General features: G+C 42.0%; 1 protein-coding gene across 1 annotated transcript in view; it reads right to left on the reverse strand.

The window, feature by feature from the left end:
• The window catches only part of rnf32 (ring finger protein 32), a gene marked incomplete at both ends in the record, with an annotated part of 84,581 nt that overhangs the window by 7,663 nt on the left and 58,784 nt on the right, over positions 1-18,134 (reverse strand). Inside the window, 2 exons of the mRNA XM_080417442.1 lie at positions 1,554-1,696; positions 2,301-2,577. Of these exons, the coding sequence (XP_080273568.1) occupies positions 1,554-1,696; positions 2,301-2,577 (420 nt within the window). The remainder of the gene's footprint in view (positions 1-1,553; positions 1,697-2,300; positions 2,578-18,134) is intronic.

Below are 18,134 nucleotides of genomic sequence, written 5' to 3' on the forward strand. Positions count from 1 at the left end.
CAGACTGTATCAAATATAAGTGACTGACTATCATAAACGATACAGAACCCCCTCCCTGACAATAACACCGACACGCGGTGTTTATTTTTGGACCACAATTCTTATATGAGACGATTCTAAGATGACCCAATGTTATTCTCCATAGAGAAATTACTTCCGCAAACCTGGGGATGAACGAGTCACGTCAGGACTTCGGTGCTCTATAGAGCATACCCTTATACCTCTCTCCATTTTTCTCCCTCGTACATTACACATTCATTGTCGAGATCTCTTCATCATTCTCTCTGTCTTTAGACTGCTTGAACTGAGTAAAATGAGTGTTGACATTAAAACTCTCATAATTTGAGGGTTCTGGGGCACAAATGTCTATGTGTGTTTGTGTGTTTGTGTGTGTGTGTGTGTGTGTGTGTGTGTGTGTGTGTGTGTGTGTGTGTGTGTGTGTGTGTGTGTGTGTGTGTGTGTTTGATTTGCCAAGAGAGAAATGAGACACAGCATAACCCCCACTGTGCTGGCTGTGACCCCCCCCCCCAATACACAAACACACACACAAACCTGTACAGGGTCTCTTTTATCGTCTGAGAGGACACAGTCGCCGCGATGGGGCTTGGCACACAAACCAGTTTACTCTGATCTCCAGAGGGCAGGGGGGAGGCATATTGATTTCCCATTGTTTTTGGCCTGACCAACACACTCCATCACCAGAGAAAGGGGCCCCCTGCAGTGCACAATTTCCAGCAGCTCGACAAGCCATTAGACCAGAGAGAATTTCCACTTCTCACTAGAAACGCTCAAGGTTACAAGCTACCCTGTCAGAGGGAATGTAGAAGCTGAACGGAGAATGAAATCACAGACAATTTCAGGTATGGTTGATATTCAAAAAAAAAATTGCAGGATAAAAAGGAATACATACTCATGTGGAGTGATCGCTGGTGTATGTGCTGTTTTTGAACTGCCCTATTAATACTGGAAAACACATGAATTCAACCCGTTCAACCCCCACCATTGCACGATGAATGAAGGGGCTTGCGGATGTATGTCAAATCAACAGAGATTCCCCACTTGTCACTTTCTCCTTGTTAGCAGGCACTAATTAACATTTTTTTCCCTGAGTCAAACTAATATTTACACGCGCGTCTATGGCAACTGTGCTTTGTGAGGCCATGTATTCTAGCCCCTGCATTCTTGAGGAGATTGGCATCTTAAAAGGGGATCAGAAAGGTGCAAAAGACTGAATGACCCTCACAGTAACACACTGATTGCTACATCATCGCGTCACAGTTGAGTTCCAAGGCAGTATGGGTAAATTTGTACAGTTGTCTACACAGATTAGAACATAGAAGAGCCGGGGTGGGAGGGGGATATTCAGTGTGTGTGTGTGTGTGTGTGTGTGTGTGTGTGTGTGTGTGTGTGTGGGTCTGTGTGGGTGGGTCTGTGTGTGTGAGTGCGTGTGTGTGGGTGTGGGAAAAGAAGTGATGATGCACATTGAAAACATTCAGGAAAGAGTTTCTCACAGAAAATAAACAGCAGGCATATTGTGTTAAGGAGGTTTCTACCTGCGGCTGAAGGCGGAACTCCTCTCTGCATATCACACAGGGCTGCGTGGAGTCTCCCTGCCGGGCAGACCTGACCTTGACCTGAGTCCACTCATCCACTGTCAGCCTTCTAGGCGGGGATGCCACCAAACCCATCTTCTGTGCTGGAAGAGATCAGAATGGAGCCAGATCCAGTACACACACATGAATATAAATATGCATACATACAGTAATGGTAGGTATATTTGTATTATATTTGGGATATTTCCAATTCTCTACTGTACCAAGTGGTGGAAAGTAACTAAGTACATTTACTCAAGTACTGTACTTATGTACAATTTTGAGGTATTTTTTTTTACTTTACTGGAGTAATTTTACTTCTACTCTACTACATCTCAAAGGCAAATTGTATTTTTACTCCACTTCAATTATTTGAAAACTTTAGTCACTAGTTTGTAGATTTTGATTATTACAAAACCACTCACAATGTATCACTTTGCGACACCTTGTGAGCTTGTAGATCTGCTATTTTGAAAGGATTTTTATACAGTTTATACATTTGAAAACTTGTGAAATGGGACCTTCTGCATAATGAGAAGGCTACTTTTACTTTTGGTATTTTAAGCACATTTTGATGCCAATACTTTTGTACTTTTAATCAAGTTAATTTTGAATACCGAACTTGTACTTCTAACTTGTTCTACAATAGGGTATTGATACTTTTACTTAAGTAAAACATGTGAGTACGTCTTCCATCACTGACTGTACCTAATGTTAAACGAGGCGGTGCAGGGTCAAGCACAAACTCCTCCTCCTCCTCTTGGCTTTGGTACTTTTGCAGATGTTTCTGTTTCCGAGTCCCTGTGTCCCCGCTGTCCCGTTCCCTTTCCCTGGCGTCTGTGGATGCTTTTCTACTGTGGTTCATCTTCACAGGGTCATGTGATGATGATGACAACGTCTGATCCAGTAGGTTCCGTGAGATGTGGTCTTGGAAGGCAGCCGAGGTGATGACCAAGTTGTTGCTACTCGTTTTTGCAGTCATGCCCTGTAAATGATATGGTATGATAGGTATAAAAAAAGTTTAAATATAAGACAGTAGTTCTCAAACCTTTTCATGCCAAGGACCCTCAAATTGATATTTATTTGGCCGTGGACCAGGGACCCCAGAAAAGAAATTTGAGGAGAAAAATAAATACACTTTCAAGATTTTTCAAAAATGCTCAAAAATAGCAGATGTACAAGCTTGCAGCGTGGCACGAAGTGACGTGCTGTGAGCTTGTAGATCTGCTTTTATGAATAGCCAACTTATAAAATATGGATAAAGTGGTTAAAATGATTGTGATGCTATAATAACACATTTTGCTGGGGACCCCCTGGAACCCCCTCAAGGACCCCTGGGAGTCCCCGTACCCCACTTTGAGAACCAATGATCTAAGATATGCAAACTCATAAATGGTCTAGACCTTTCTATCAATGTTTATTGTCAGTATCAGCCGAGAAGACCGGAGTCTATCCCTGTTTCAATGCGCTTGACAGGACCCCTGGGAGATGGATTGCTGAGGTGGAGCGCAACAACACCTACCATCAGCTCCTATAGTGTTTACCTCACGTCTTAGTTACCCAAGCTGTGCTACTCATAGACTGAGTTGGCGGTGCCCGGGATCAATCCCAGAACCTTGTTTTTTGATTGATTGATTGATTGATTGAATACTTTATTAACAGTTTGCAAACAGTAGCCTACAGCAAGTGCAATTACGCAAGCAATGCTAAAAGGATGACACAAAAAGCCTTGATGGCTGGTTTCCATTGTGGATTCAATTGTGGATTCAATTCCTAATCAAGACATCCAAGACATACAATACGATACACATCATCATCAGTACAAATCAATAAGTGTGGGCTACAATGTCAACAACGGCATCAACAATATCAGTGTTTTTTACTTAAGTAAAAGTATCAATACTGCAATGTAGTTACAAGTAAAAAGTACATTTTCCCAAATGTTGTGTAATTCTTCCCTTGCATAATAGAAAATCAAAACGTTTTTAATTATGAACAAAACAGGAAGCATTTTCTTTCCTCTTTTTTTTTAATACAAAAGTCATGTAGCTTTCCCATTCAATTCGTCTTGCAACTAATGTCAAACATGCAAAAGCTAATGAACAACGTGGAGTCAAACTGTCAATTGTAGCGCACTTTCAGGGAATGCATGATCCAAAGCATAATGCAAACAAAAATAGCCTTGGATCAAGACTATCATAGATGTATTTAATCGATTCTGACATTTGCAGATACGAAAGTAAAAGTCAGACTCGATAAAATGCATCTATGATAGTCTTGATTGATGGCTACAAACAAAAACAAACGTTGCAATTTCTCATCTTTGACGAATGAACACATTGATACAATTAATGAAGCTAGAATCCAAACCTTCCGCATTTTCGTCCTCTGAGGGTCAGTGTTTATATGGTTGCTAAGTGACAGGCCACGCCTTCTCCTGCTACAGTCTTCACATGCCTGGCTGGTGCCAGTGATGAAATGCAGTGATCTCAATTGGAATCAATAATCAGTGGTGGAAAGTAACTAAGTACATGTACTCAAGTAGCCTACTGTACTTAAGTACAATTTTGGGGTACTTTTACTTTACTGGAGTATTTCCAATTTTCAATACTTTTACTTCTACTCCAATACATCTCAGATGCAAATATTGCACTTTTAATCCACTGAAATTCTTTGACAGCTTTGGTTATTAGTTACTTTGAGTTTGAAGATTTTGAATTATAGTACGTTCATTACAAAATGTTTATTATAAACATTATATACTTCAGCTATTTGAAAATAGCAGATCTACAAGCTCACACGCGACGTGTTGTCAGCTTGCAGATCTGCTATTTTCAAAGCATTTTTATACATTTGGAAACTTGTGAAATGGGACATTCTGCAAAATGAGTACTTTGCTTTAATGCTAATACTTTTGTGCTTTTACACAAGTACATTTTGAATACCGAACTTTTATTTTAGTTTTCTACATTAAGGTTATATGTATACTTGAACTTAAGTAAAACATTTTAGTACTTTTTCCACCACTGCAATACATCCCGTGCATGGATTGATAAAACAGTGTTGACAGCGATCTCAATTGGCAATCAATAACAAATAAATAAAAATTCAAACCCCAACTGTCTGTGATTCTGAAGGCTTGTGCTCTCAAAGGGGTATTTCACATTTTAAAACACTTGTGGCGTCATTTTCACATTGTCTTTTGTGTGCACCCCAGACAGTTTTGAAGTTGCTTGATAATGATTCAATATGTAGATATTTCATATGGCTTGATTCAATATTTAGATATTTCATATTCATTTGATTAGACTCATTGAAAATGACCCCTAGGGCGTTGTATTTTGTCTTTATGTCTTGTTGACTGTTTTCAAAATGTGTGTGTAATTATGTGAAGGCTCCCCCTCCCCCTTTTTTGTTTCTTAAAGCTGTCCTGCTGTTGGTTTTTATTTTGTTTTTGTTTTTGTTTTTGATTGTCATAAAAATTGTTAAAATGTTGGTCATCACTGAGAACTGAAAAATAGAATAGGATTGTAAAATGAATGGATGCATGGACAAGATATCTAGGCCTACATGTGTATGCATTTATACATGAAGGGTCTATGATTCCATATGTCTTGAACTTGAAATAATTGCAACATACGCTGTATTTTATGATGACAAAGCTGTGTACACGATGACCAAAATAAAAACAACTTTTAAAAAAAAAGAAGAAGAAGAAAATGACCCCTAGGGGGTCCTCAGAGTTTCTACAGGGGGTCCGCCAAATCTTTGTGTGATAGGATATTCTTTTTACATTAACCACTTGAACCCTATAGCAACCCTATTCTAAGGAGAACTTTAGCCAAAAATAGCAGATCTACAAGCTCACAATGCCTCGCGCTACCTAGTATTTATGTCTTAGTTACCCAAGCTGTTCTACTCATAGACGTGCCCGGGAGCAATCCCAGAACCTTGTTTTTAGATTGATTGATTGATTGATTGATTGATTGAATACTTAATTAACAGTTTGCAAACAGTAGCCTACAGCAAGTACAATTACGCAAGCAATGCTAAAAGGATGACACAAAAAGCCTTGATGGCTTGTTTCCATTGTGGTCCTATGGATTCAATTAGTAATCAAGAAGACATCCAATAGATATCATCAGTACCAGGAGCAATGCAAGATATACAGAAAACGACGCAGGGGCTGCGGGGGCACTCTCTGGTGGCAAGCTAGAAAACGTAGGTCCTGTTGTAAATTGCGGATGCGGACATGTGCTCTTTTATGGTGGTTTTGAATGAGGATAGGGAGTCGTACCTGTGTAAAATTCTTTAAGAGTGTGATCAGTGGCCCAGGTGCCAAACGTTTGTAATCAGGGAAGCAAGTTCATTACTTTCACATGTGTAGTCTGTTCATACCATGTTCCGTTGTGTAGCAGTCAGTGTGCGTCTGACCACGTAAGTTTGTACATTTTGTTGCTGTTCATTGTGCATTTATGTTGGAAGGAACATATCAATGTTTGCTACAGCTAGAGTGTATGTGTAATTCGAGTTATTTATAGTTGCATAATAATGTCAAATCTTGATAGATTTATGTGGCTAGCCATTGATATTCTGTGTAGGCTGCCTTGTTATGTAACTGCAGGATTTTGTTCATTTGTGTAGGCTACATTAGATTGACGGTGCATATTAATTATAACTGTGCAACTCTGATTGGTGTGGTGATAAAAGTTGGCTTGATTTAGTGAATTAACATTCATTAATTTGTTTAATGAATACAATGTTACGAGCATTTCTGATTTCAGTAAAAAAAAAAAAAGAATTAGGAACCAGCCGAACCACACATACATATCTACATCATAGAGTTATAATATCTAGAGAACGACTGCCCCACCCCCACCTATTCATTTCAATGAAGTTGCTCACAGCACATGAAGCACCCGAAAGTACCCTCTTCTTCCTCATTTGAGCACCAAATTTTGGTGCTCAAATACGGACTTGAGCACCGAGCAGGCACACTAGTCACTAGCATAGATATAGAAACCTAGATACTTCATTGGCCTCTGCAGTTTGTTGGAGCAACCTGTATCGCGGCCGCCATTTTAGAGGAGGCATGCTGCCACTCAAAGTGACCACTGGCCAATCACAGCACGTTGACCACTGGCCAATCACAGCGCGTATAACTGACTCGTTGCTGCCTCTGATTGGCCTACCGAACGCCCCCTTCTGTGACACACGCGGAAGCTTGCCTCCTCTAAAATGGCGCCCGAGATACAGACGCCTCAGAGCCGAAGGAGGCGTCTACCTAAAATAGTACAATGCATTCATCCCCATGTTTGTGCCGAATTAGGGGGGTACGAGATCAGTGGAGCTCGCCCTGATGTTGTGCCCGTGGGCGTCTTTCACTCTAGTGAAGTAGTTTGACAGATACAGTACATGGGCACTGATCCCCTGAGTATCTTGAAGACAAGGCCCATTGCACGTTGCTGTACTCTGTCCTCTGTCTACATTGAGCCATCCCAGCCTAGTGAAGAGAGTTGGGGTTAGGTGAGTCCTGGGAGTGAGGTCTAGTAGTAACTAGTTTGTTTTGAGAGGTCTGTAGTTTAGATTTTTGTGACATTGAGGTGCTAGCGTACCATGAGGTGCATGCATAGTCAAAATGACACTGGATGAGTGCTCCAGCTAGGGTCCTCACAGTGCATTCTTATTGATAAATGAGGACATCCTTGTGGTCCAAAAGCGAGTGCTCTACCGGACAAGTGCATGATTGAATATACATCTATCGTCAAGATCTATCCAAGATTCATCGAGTGTTCAGTTACCTTTTGATTGATTGAATATTTTATTAGGCAAAAAATGTAAAACAGCACAGTTACATTTAAAATACTTTGTCTAACAGGTCCGTTCATAAAAGTCCTTGCGGACTTGTTTCCAATGAGGGCCTTGGTATTCAATTCATAGGCATATATAGTGGCACCACAGTTCAAATATCATTACAAAATAAACAGCAAAAAAATAACACTATGTACAACAACAAAAAATTAAAAAGAGGGGAAAAAAATATGTACAAGAACAGGGGGGGGGAGGGTCTGCTGTCTAACGGGAAAATGGTACTACCTCCTCCTTTGGCCTCCTGAAAGGTGATTTTTTAAGGCTCTTTTAAATGAGCCCAGCGAACTGCATTTTTTGAGGGATGGAGTTAGACTATTCCAATCCTGGGTGGCAGTGCTGTAGAAGGAGAATTTGCCCATGTTTGTTTTATGGGTGGGTGGTACCAAATTTTTGTTAACGCTCCCTCTGGTATTGTGACTGTGGGTGTCGCTAACCTTTTGGAGGTATTTATTCAGATATGCGGGAATAGGGGGCATATCGGGCAAATTACCTAACTGACACGTACTGTCCTATGATCTTTCTTGTCAAAAATATTTACTGCGCGTATATCCCCAGCTTTCACAGTAAAGCTTATTTAGCATTGCATTTATTTGCAAACTAGTACCTGCAATGCCTCGATGCCCGTAATGATTATTTTATTGTCAAGACGAGGTGTCAGGGAATTGTTGGAACCTGACCAAAGAAGACTAGTCTACGGTGTGTCTAGGTGACTCACCAAGCTGTCGTCAGAGCAATCGCTGAACAAAGCTAAGCTTCTCATACCTGTGCTCTGAGCTAAGGGATCCCTCCCAGGTCACCCTTACATGGAAAACCATACACACAAACACACCAAAGTCCACACACACACATGCATGCACACACGGGCATGCACACACGGGCATGCACACACGGGCATTCACACACACACACACACACACACACACACACACACACTGTCTCTCTTTCTAAGTGCGATGAAAAGTATTCTTTATTTCTCACACACAATACAGGGGTGTGTGTGTGTGTCTTTTAAAATGCTTTGCTGCCTTGATTGACTTTGATGTGCTCAGACAGAATCAGTGAGAACAGATGGTCGAGGAGCAGGGCAACGGTGAGGCCTGTCAATCCAGGGAGTCCTCTTAAGAAAACAAAAATGAAGACGTCGCTCTGAGAGCAGAGGAAACCCCTGCGTTTCTCAAGAGGCTGCTGCATTCTTGAGATTAGGGCAAGAAAAACGCAGACCACTGCCGTTAATGCCCCAGACAAAGGCGTGGAACAATTTATTAGTTAAGAATTCAAGCCCAGGGCTCAATCAAAGGGCTGTCGTCCACAATGCCAGACTCGGGGCCTCGTTTTTTTTTCTCTTTTTTTTTTTTTCAAAGTAAATAATCACGCTTAAAAGATATGGCAAAGATGGGGCTCAGGGCCCTCATAAAGCCTGCATTCTTCCAACTGTCATCTGAATGGATTTCGGTGTGCACCTTTACTTTCAATAGCAACACTGTTTGTCTTTTTCTTTATAAATACCATCTTAAAGAGCTTTTTATTTAACTTTCTTCACCCCCTGAACCTCTTTACCTGATCTGTGGTATTTCGTAAAGAAAAACTCACCTTGTCGTGTCGAGTTGATGACTTAAGAGAAAAGGCAGGAACATAAAGGAGATTTGAAAGAGAACCCTTTGCTGAACTGCTTCGCAAACTTGTACCCACCATGACAGCTCGAAAAGGAAAGCAATAATCCCGCAATTTGTCTATATGTTTAGATAGGCAAATATTTCTGACTGTGTGATCTGATAAACATTATGAGAGTAAAATAATATAAGGGGGCACTCTGTCTGATGGCACATGTTTGTCCAGTAAGATAAACATGGATAGATGGATACCTATATTGATCCTGCGGGGGAATTTCAGTCGCCCAGAGGCAGCACAACAGTTAAGAGTGACAGGTACAGAGTAAGGAAAGTACTGTCGTATGTCGTATACAGCAATACAAGGCAAGAAAAAAAAAAAGAAGCACCTTCTGTATACAATAGCGCATACCTATACAACTATCCTGCACTATGCAGAAAAACTACAACACAAGGTTACAGTGTCCTCACCGTATCCCGCCCCCAGTATAATCAGAATCAGAATGATGGAACAGCTTGGTAAACAGAAGTGATGAATGCTGTATTGTATGTTTTTTTGTATTGCATAGTACAGTGCTTTTCTCTCTCTCGCTGATATGCTAACTGAGATGGACCTGGCAGGATTTCAAGCCAAATGACGGTGATTCATCTTCAGACACCAGATAGAATCGTGTGTGAAACAAATATAGCATTGTCACGGCAATCAATATGTGAGGAAATAATAAAGCACCTAGACACGTGAGTAAATACATAACACGTTCATGACGCCGCCTTCGGGTTCATACCCATAAAACAGGCCCGGTGAACATACATCATATATACTGTGATATATTGCATTGTTGTCAAATAAGTAATTACCCTGAGATATGGATGAGAGAGGGCAGCCCATAATGGCTAATTAACAATTATGTCAGCCTGCAAGATGACCAGGGAGACCAATCACTTTGATAGGAGACAGTGGAAAATCAAATTATTTTATGACTTGTCCCATAACCCTTCCCTAACACGACTTTAATCACTCCAAGGTGAATCGGAGTCCCCCGTGGTTATCTGGGAGGGGACCAATCAGGAGTGCGAGATGGACGGACCATGCTGTTTGCTGTTATCTCCTGCGTCATTGCTGAGTAAGGAAGCCATAAAAGAACACGGCATCATTATAGCCCGTTTGGTTGCTTTTTTCCCCGAGAGATGGAGCCCCTAATGATTAGACAATGTCCTTTGTAAATGAAATACAAATCACCCTGGGCTTTGGGTTTTACTTCATTTACTAAGTGCTACATTACCTCATACTTTGGACCTAACAATGGATTTCCCATAAATCTCTGGACAGTTGAAATAACGAAAGGGCTCACATATCACGAAATGTGCCAGCACTTATTAGCACTTGAGAAGTTATTGATCGAGCATTTTGATTAATGTCTGCCGGCGGGCTACCGTGGCACTCCTGAGACCCAACAGAGCAGTAGTGGAAGAAGTACTGTGTTCACAATTTTACTTGAGTAAAAGTATGGAAGTATTGGCTTCAAAATATACATTACCAAAGTAAAATTGATACTGGTAGTCAAACGTTTTCGAAGATTGCTGAATCTACAAGCTCACAATGCGTTGTGACGTAATGTGACCATCAGATCTGCTATTTTCAAACGAGTGGAGTAGAAGTACGAAAAGAAATGGAAATACTCAAGTAAAGTAAATATACAGTACCTCAACATTGTACTTAAGTACAGTACTTGAGTAAATGTACTTAGTTACTTTCTGCCACTGTACCGTCCACTGGCGGAGAGTTCTCCCTCTCAATTACCTTGACTTTGTGCTGACTGCCAGCCTGAACCCTGGCAAGAGGACATCCTCTGCAGTACCCTGGTGATGCCAGAGGCATAGTACCAAACTCTCTCTCTGCTTCCCACTTGTTCTCTATTAGTTATAAAGAAAAGGAAGAGATTACTTATAGCAAGGGTTCCAAAACTTCTCAGGCCGCGACCCCCCCCCAAATAATCATATTTGAACTTGGGACCCCCCACCCTGATGAGCACTTGAAATGTAGGAGTTGAGACATGTTCAGTTCCACAGATACATTTTGTGAAAATAGCAGATCTACAAGCTCACAACGCTTTGCAAAGCGAGACGTTTGAAATCTGCTATTTTCACAATTTTTGCCTCTTTCTTATATTATTTGACAATTTGGCCCCCCTGGGGGTCCCGACCCACAGGTTGGGAACCACTGACTTATAGGACAATTATAGCATGATTGTAATAGCTGGGCTCTGCAAAATATCGTTGCTGCCGGGCAGAAACCTTGCATCTCCATATTTCAACTTTTGATGTATTTTTTTTTCTTCCCGTAAATGAATGCCCTACTTCGTCATACTACAGTGTCACACAAGTAGCGGGAAAAAATAGTAGGTAAGTAATACCTACCGTGGATCCATTGGGACACAGGTTCTTTTACCCATTTCCTGAAAAATATCGCTTTTGGACATACAAGGTTTCTGCCTGACAGCAACGACATTCTGTAGCAGGTGCTTTGTGGCCCAAAAGTTTAACATCAATAGAAAGTTCCACCTCATTCATCGGTTCTAGACTGTTGGATCCGTTATGTTATTATGTCATTTGCCAGCATACTGCAGAACAGTGCTTCTCAAAATGTTTCATGTCAAGGACCCCCAAATTGTATTTGCCTGTGGACCCCCCATCTGATTTTTTTTTGTGCCAGGGACCCCCAGAAAATAAAATGTTTTTTTTTATTTTTTAAAGATAGCAGATATACTGTACGTATAAGCTCACAGCGTGTCACTTCGTGCCACGCTGGAGGCTTGTATATCTGATATTTGTGAATATAGCCAACATATACATGGATATAGTGATTCAAATGATTGTGAAGCTATGTTAACTACTCTACCCCCCACTTTGAGAACCATTGCTAGAAATTAATACACTCACGCTCACAAAGGCAATGCGCTGCAGTCATTAAAAAGAACATTTGACCTTTTTGCAACCTTGTCTCCATATATCGCCTCTCTATAGGATGGATGGTACCATTTCTGTCTGCGCATCTCGTGTCTCAGACGCGGGCTGTGAGTAGGTCGAAAATGCATTAGTGAGGTCGGTTGAAAACGGTTGAAAGTGTTCCTTTAACCTCTTAAAACCTATATACTTAAAATACATATACGTAAAATAGCTAAAATGGCAATCTACAAGCTCGCAACTTATACTATCTGCGGATCGTTTCTCTTAGCCAGTGGAGCTTTAGTTACCGTGAGCTGTGCTTTCTTTTGCTGTTGTTTTTCCATCTTCAAATCCTACAGTATAATGCCATAAAAACAGCGTGATATTCTTTTTTGTTACTAGCGGTAGTTCCGGCCGGTGCATTTCTGTTTCCGTTTTCCGGCCGGATGATCATTTTCGCGGGAAAGACGCCCCACTCCACTTTCAATAGAAAATATGTTTATAAAAGGCTTTCGGGGGTGAAATTCATGGAATGGGCGTTGTGAAACATTTGCCACTCATAAAAGATATACGATTTAACTTTAGTTTTTTTTTTTTTAGTTACCTGGTATAACTGTAAGTACAAAATGTGAGTACTTCTTCCACCACTGAGGGACATCTTTATGTTGTCTGTTCCTACCCATGAATCATCAAAGCATGCATGATCACACATTTATGATGGAGGAGTCAAATGTGACAGCAATCTCTTATCACACAATATCCCAATATAAAGGCATCAATCTGTTACAAGTTCCACCATATTTCAAATCCTAGATCACTTTTTTACGGAGCTCAACATGCCGCAGCAGAGACTTCAACGTAATGTCACTGTGGCAGCAACCAATAATTTCTGGTGTGGTGGCGCGGCCATCTTTCTCCATAATGGACAATAATTGAGCAGAATCCATCACAATAGGCCAAAAATAGAACACCATAATGGCCATAAATTGTTCCCTATGAAGGCGTGAGCACAGAAAATCTGACCTCCCCCGCTGAGCCTGAGAGGCATGGCAACTTCCACACATCCACGTTCATGCTTATATTTGACTGCATGCTGATTGCAATGATACGCAATTGAGTCAAATCATACCGTTTGTGATTGCGGCGGATTGACCCTTGTTGAGTGTTATGGACAAGATGTACATGTGCAGCATTTAAGTTGAATGAATGAAAAGGGGTTGATTTGACCACTTAAACCCTATGTAATTCGTTGACCGGAGTTCCCCCATGCAATTAGTTCAACGGCCCATTGTTCCACAGTAGCCTACCATTGGTCCATTATAACTAAGCCGAACCCTAACCCTAACATCACCCTAACCTTTTTTCTGGCTATTGGGTTGTCGGAATAATGGGCAGCCCTCATACTAGGCCCTTTTTTCCCGGGCCTTACCCCTTACCCCTAAACTTATTAGCCATATTTTACTATTTTGAAAAACATTGTTAAATAGTTCAACTAGCCAATCTACAGACACGTGAGCTTGTAGATCGGCTATTTGAACTATTTTAAAATAGGGTATAGGGCCCCAAATCTCTTTGCCACAAACAGCCGATCTACAAGCTTGCAACACATTGCGGGCTTGTAGATGTGCAATTTTGGGCGAATGTTCACCCCAGAATAGGGACACTTGGGTTCATGTGGTTAAAATCTTCGCCTCCACTGATATCTGGTGCACATAGCGGTCATCAAAAATGATCGGAATATAATCAAGGGTGGGAAGGTCTGGACTGACAACGGCATGCTTTGCTGTCTGTCGACAAGATTTGTTAACATGTTCATCAATAATGAACCGCCTCGATAATGAACCGCCTCAAAGAGACGGCACTGTAATGGTAATTAACTGATTTCATTTTTTTTTAAAGGAGCACCTGAAGTAAATAAACAAGCCTGGAGACTTCCTTCAAAACCTCGCCGTAAATCAACGGCAGCAGCAGCAGCTATTTCATCTGATTGAACGAGTTGCAGGAGCCTGAAGTTTGCCTGTGCAGCACGGAATGTGTTTGTGGTGAGTCTCGTAAATGCCAAGTTCTTTGGGCAATAAGAATAAATATCACAACCACTCTCTAGAATTACCACATAATTGGGGACTTTCCGCGTCTGCACAGGACCCCGCTGTCTCCTCCCACCATCCATGTACTGCAATGAATGAGTCCATGTTCCAGGTGATGAGGGGTGGCAGCGCCACGGAAAGAGGGGATATTTTGTTACCGAAAAATGGGAGTTCAACAACAGGTTCAACAATACATGGCTCAAAACAATAACAACAGCAACAACTATAGTGCTGACAAACATGCAGGATTTGGTGAAACTCTTTTAAACACTTTCAAATGGCGTCCCTATTTTGGGCATGTCGCTATACATTTTCATAACTTTTCAAAGGTTTTAAAAAATGTTGCAGCAGATCTACATAGCAGATCTACAAGGCCACACCACATCGCAATGCGACGCGTTGTGAGCTTGTAGATCGGCTATTGGGGGGGGGGGGGGGGGTGGTTCCAGGTGGTCCCCAGCAAAATGTGTTAATACAGCATCACAATCATTTTAACCACTTTATCCATTCATATGTTGGCTATTCAAAAATAGCAGATATACAGGCTCACAGAGTGACACTTTGTGCGCTTCAAGTCTGTACATCTGCTATTTTTGAAGATTTCTGAAAAATCTTGAAAGTGTTTGACACATTTTTAATAATTTGGATTTTTTTTAACACAAATCTTCTCTTCTGGGGGTCCCTGGCACGAAACATTTTCAGATGGTGGTCCGCGGCCAAATGTATATCAATTTGAGGGACCATGGCACCAAAAAGTTTGAGAACTACTGCTGTAGAAGATGCACTGATTTGCTATCAGATAATGGACACAATTGACACATGTTGCTTAACCATTCAGAAAGCAAGTCATTCACCACAGCTTTGATACTTCAAAGCGTGTTGAGATTCTGCCAAACAAGCAGTCTCTTCACTCTCTTGGCCTCTTGTTGTAATTTCAGCGAGTGATGAAAGTTGAGATAGATAGCAACACTTATTTACCTGTTTTTCTGTGTGCCAAAGGCAGAGCTAGAGATGTTTGTGCTTCCACTATCTGTCTGATCAAACCTCTTCCTCCGAATAATGACTGTTTATCTCTGAATCTTGCCTTTTGTGGCAGAAATAAAGAGTGATATATGACTCAAAATTCATAACATAAACCGTTGCTAAATAAAATCTATAATAACTAATTATCAAGTTACTATTATGAAGGTTTCGGTAATGGCCTTGCTGGCTAGTGACATTCAGTCACATTTTCCTTGCGGGGGCTGCTACTGTTGTCATAATGTCTTTCTGTAGCCTCTGGCCAACATAATGTAAAATAACTTTCTGTGAATGATGGGAACTCACCGTCGGTGTCAAAGTTTTTCCTGTGGTGCAGAGTGAATCCGTAACTGTAAGCTTGAAGTAGCTGATGTGACGTTTGACTGTCACCACTTAATTGCCTTTCCCATGATGCATTCAGCTGAGCGAGGGAAGACTTTGAAAGTCAGCATGCTGACTGGAACAAGACAGGATAGTTTGATTTGCTCTGTTGCAGGCAGTTAATATTGGAAAAACAAAGTTTTCGGCTTGAATAGCATATGCCATGAACCAGATCAAGAGTCATGTGATGTCTCATACCACTGATGTTAGAAGAAACCACAGTCAGAGCCATACATACAGAACATACTACTGTGTAATGTAATCCTAGGTGTAAAAGGAGAAAAAAAGTTGCTAAACTGTTTTAACTGGGTGGAGGGCGAAAACACATGTATCACGACTGAGCATGATCTCATTCACAGTATCAACTACCAGTTAGAAATTGATACATAATAATCTGATCCTGATTTCTACTCTACATAATACTACTGTATAGTGCTGCAGAGCTCTGCACCCCACCTCACAAGCAATGCCTCTTTCAGGCAATCAGTGATATCGCCGGAATATAAAAAAACAATACGGTTGAATCTGTTACTGTATTGTAACCCATTTAGACCCGAGGCCGATTTTTAAAACGGCTTCTATCCTAACCTTAGTTTTCAGAAAAACTTCTGTAGCTATATACATAGCAACATCTAAAATGACACAGATGCTTTCTCGGTTTTAAAGGTATAACGACGTTTAGGCTTTCCCGGTCTTAATGGGTTTTAATTCAAAATGTTTATCGTAGTGCCCTGACTGAGGCTTATAGGAAATGTCCAACGCTCATTGCCATTTTGTCCTTCTGTCATCTATGCAAGCTTCTCTAGGCGGAGGGGCATGGTTACCGAAATATTCCGACGGTCCGTGCCAGTCTCAGTACTGTTAAGTGCAATGTCAGGTAACATTTCTGCATGGGTTACGTTCAGTCACTCATATGTGAAGGGACATTACCTGTAGAATCCGCTGGGAGAGGTGACAGGCTACTGGCTGTTTGCCGGCTCAGTCTCCATTGCCAAAGTAAACAGGTGAGCCTCTCATCTCTTCTCACCTCTTCCTGCAGCCGCTCGCCTGACAGGCCCGGTAGTGAACGAACGGTATGGAACAAAAAAAAAATCAACACAAAAAAAATCAAGAAGCAGCACCCTTCCAACTGTTTACCGTACGGGCATTTATTTTTGGCTTAATAACACAAGTCAAGTTATGGCATTTCAGATCGCTCTAACGTCTCTGTTGAAACCAGAATAAAAGGTTGAAGAGTGTTGAGTGGTAGCAGGTCTGATTGGCTGCCGTGTGTTTCTCCTGATGTCTGTGTTACGGTAAAAGTCTGAGGACCTGTCCTACTGGGAAGAGAGCTGAAACAGTAGATCAAGGCCAGCAGCAGCGTGTTTACATTCCTCCGTGATGTCCCCACTCAACATCTCCTCTCGTTCGACGCCGTGAATCAATATTGGTGGAGATGAAGTGGAGAGGAGCTCATGAAATTCAAACATTTTCTCTGATGTATATTCCAATTCGCTTGACCTTTCCGACGGGGTCAACAGTGCCATGTCAGTCAGGACGTGTCGGCTTTGTGTTTATTTTTTAAACCCCCCCCCCCACACCCTCCCCCCCACACACACACGCACAACATTTGTCACATACCTCTGTTTGAGAACAGGCTGCCACAGCTGGCTGCTGGGAACCCAAGATCATAGTCATATGAGCACCACAATACCAGCCATCAAGAAGTGACGACCTTTGAACTGTCACTCTTCAGGATGACTGAATACGTCTGGGCTGAACTTGACACGTCAGGCTAAACACACTGGCGTGTTAGCAGACATTTTGAAGAACATGCAACATCGAGACATCTCACACATCACAGTTCTTGGCCAAAGGAGCTCTCTGACCACACGTTCACGCACACACACGTTCACGCGCACACACACACACCACACACACGCTCACACAAACACTGCACAATATTCTCGTACGCTCGCAATGTACCCAAGCTGCACAAACTTCAAAAGGAACCCGGAGATAAAACAAAATGAATTGCAGACACATCAAGCCTCCCCATGCCCTTTAAAGCTTAATTATACCTGTTGGGGTGATGAGAGACACATCACAGAACCTAGTGATTAATAAACAAACGGCGCATCCCATAAAGCGTCCGACAAGTCCCTGCTCATCGCCCCTCACACACACTCATAGTCTGGGCTCAGGTGAAGTGTACATATCAAAGTCTATCAAACAGGACTGAAGTTAGCCCAACCCTGGCCAAGGCTTTAACACCCCCCCCAATCCCCAGCCCCTCCCCTCCGCCCCGTCCTCCCAACCTAGCCTCTCAGGTCTCTCCTGGCCCACTCTGTTCAGCCCTCCACCTGTCTAATTTAAGGCCGATGAGAGCATCACCCAGACACGTGCTCCAGAGCGCAGGCCTCGGTCTGCAGCTTTCATCTTTCATTGCCCGGGCCCAGATCACTCGACTCGAGGCTTTGTAGCCGCCGTCTTTGGTTAAGTGTCGCGTTCGACCAGAGGTTTTGTAAACAGAACACACCTTTTGTGAAAGAGTGCGCGCAACAAGATGAAGTTACCGGGCGGCTGGAGCTCTGGCAGCGGCAGCTGAGACGACGTCGTGATGGAGAAAGGGGATGACCCGCAGCTGAGGG

The sequence above is a fragment of the Gymnoscopelus braueri genome (genome assembly GCF_963280865.1).
Source record: "Gymnoscopelus braueri genome assembly, chromosome: 21".
NCBI lineage: Eukaryota > Metazoa > Chordata > Actinopteri > Myctophiformes > Myctophidae > Gymnoscopelus > Gymnoscopelus braueri.